This window comes from Palaemon carinicauda, chromosome 27 (genome assembly GCF_036898095.1).
Source record: "Palaemon carinicauda isolate YSFRI2023 chromosome 27, ASM3689809v2, whole genome shotgun sequence".
In the NCBI taxonomy this organism is placed as follows: domain Eukaryota; kingdom Metazoa; phylum Arthropoda; class Malacostraca; order Decapoda; family Palaemonidae; genus Palaemon; species Palaemon carinicauda.
In genome coordinates, this window is record NC_090751.1 from 99,534,052 (window position 1) to 99,535,739 (window position 1,688).

At 40.7% G+C, this 1,688-nt stretch overlaps 1 protein-coding gene across 1 annotated transcript; it reads left to right on the forward strand.

Moving 5' to 3' along the window:
- Window positions 1-505: 505 nt before the first annotated feature.
- LOC137621055 (uncharacterized) lies at window positions 506-901 on the forward strand. Its single transcript, XM_068351493.1, has one exon. The coding sequence runs from the start codon at window positions 506-508 to the stop codon at window positions 899-901; it is 396 nt and encodes a 131-aa protein (XP_068207594.1).
- Window positions 902-1,688: the final 787 nt, after the last annotated feature.

A 1,688-nucleotide genomic window follows, 5' to 3' on the forward strand; every position in this document is an offset into this window, starting at 1 on the left:
TATAAAATCTATAAACCAATAGTCAGACGAATAATTCGAAGAACGAAAAAGTATCGCGATAAAACTCTCGAGGTATAAGTTTCTCGGCTTAACAACACTTCAACACTTACAAAGGAGTTTTCCCATTCACTCTCTAAAAGGTGGCCCCAAGAACTTTTGAAGACTTGGATGTTGGTGGCACGCAAACCTCAGAATTGTGATATCTTCTTCAAAAATTCTATACATGCCTTCTCTCTCTCTCTCTCTCTCTCTCTCTCTCTCTCTCTCTCTCTCTCTCTCTCTCTCTCTCTCTCTCTCTCTCTCTCTCTATGTACCATTACAATTTTGACACCGTGAAATAGGATGCGCTGTTCAAATATTCAGTTACTTTCTCTGGCCAGTGTACGTGTGTCCTTCTGTCTCTCTATGTGTCCCTCTGTCTCGCTATGTGTCCGTATGAGTCTCGCTATGTGTCTCTGTGCCTCTGTGTGTCCCTCTGTCTCTCTATGTGTCCCTCTGTCTCGCTATGTGTCCATCTGTGTCTCGCAATGTGTCCCTCTATGTCTCGCAATGTTTCCTTCTGTCTCTCGCTATGTGTCCTTCTGTGTCTATTTGTTCCTCTGTGTCTCGCTGTGTGTTCCTCTGTGCCTCTATGTGTCCCTTTGTCTCTATGTGTCCCTTTGTCTCTATGTGTCCCTTTCTGACACTCTCCCTCTCTGTCTTTCTATGCGTCCCTCTCCATCTCTATGTGTCCCTCTCCCTGTCACTCTGTGTCCCTCTCCATGTCTCTCTGTGTCCCTCTCTGTCTCTATGTGTCCGTCTCCATATGTCTATGTGTCCCCCTCCATGTCTTTGTGTCCCTCTTCCTGTATCTCTGTGTCCCTCTTCCTATATCTCTATATGTCCCTCTTCCTGTATCTGAATATATTAAGGACATAATCAAAACAAGGATATAACTGCATTTAAACTATCAACTCACCGATATGTTAGTTTAATAGACGAATATAGTAACATGAACCTAATTTTAGATAATTACGCTAACTACAAAACATTGTAAATAAAACATATAAGGATTTAGCAGAAAACCACATTTCTATTAGCTGTTATAAATACTAAAACGCGATAATCATTAGATAAAGCATAAACAGCAAATATATATGTATATAATCCCATAATATTCCGCTGTCAATAATAGTTCAGGAACACCGAACGATTCCTCTCTTAACAATATAACTCATCTCTCTTGACATTTCTTCAAGTAAACAAGAGCTCACTGCCCTCAGTTTGTCTTTCATTGATGGGCATCCGTAGGCTTAAGGAAGTTGGCAAAATATAGTAAAAATAGGTTGGAATCCTGTCTGTCTTAATTCCTTTCCTTTTAAGGAAGATCCTTTCTTAGATAAAATACAAAATAGGAGCTATTCCTTCGTGCAATGGAATTACTATGGACAGGACATGTTGACCAGCTAAGCACAAAAGGGCCTTTGCCCTAAGTTTGAACCTGTAAGTTCCAGTAATCCTACTACATCGTAGGAAAGATCCAGCCGAAATGAAACTTCTGTAGTCAATTTTTTTTAGTGAGGAAGATTTGCACCGACTCGCAGGGGTACCCCTTTTAGCTCTGAAAAGTTTCCTGACCGCTGATTGGTTGGACAAGATAATTCTAACCAATGAGATAACAGGAAACATTTCCAAGCTAAAAGGGCACC

Bases quoted from the DNA above. Each gene is read 5' to 3' on its own strand.
- LOC137621055 (XM_068351493.1), top strand. From the start codon at position 506: ATGTGTCCATCTGTGTCTCGCAATGTGTCCCTCTATGTCTCGCAATGT.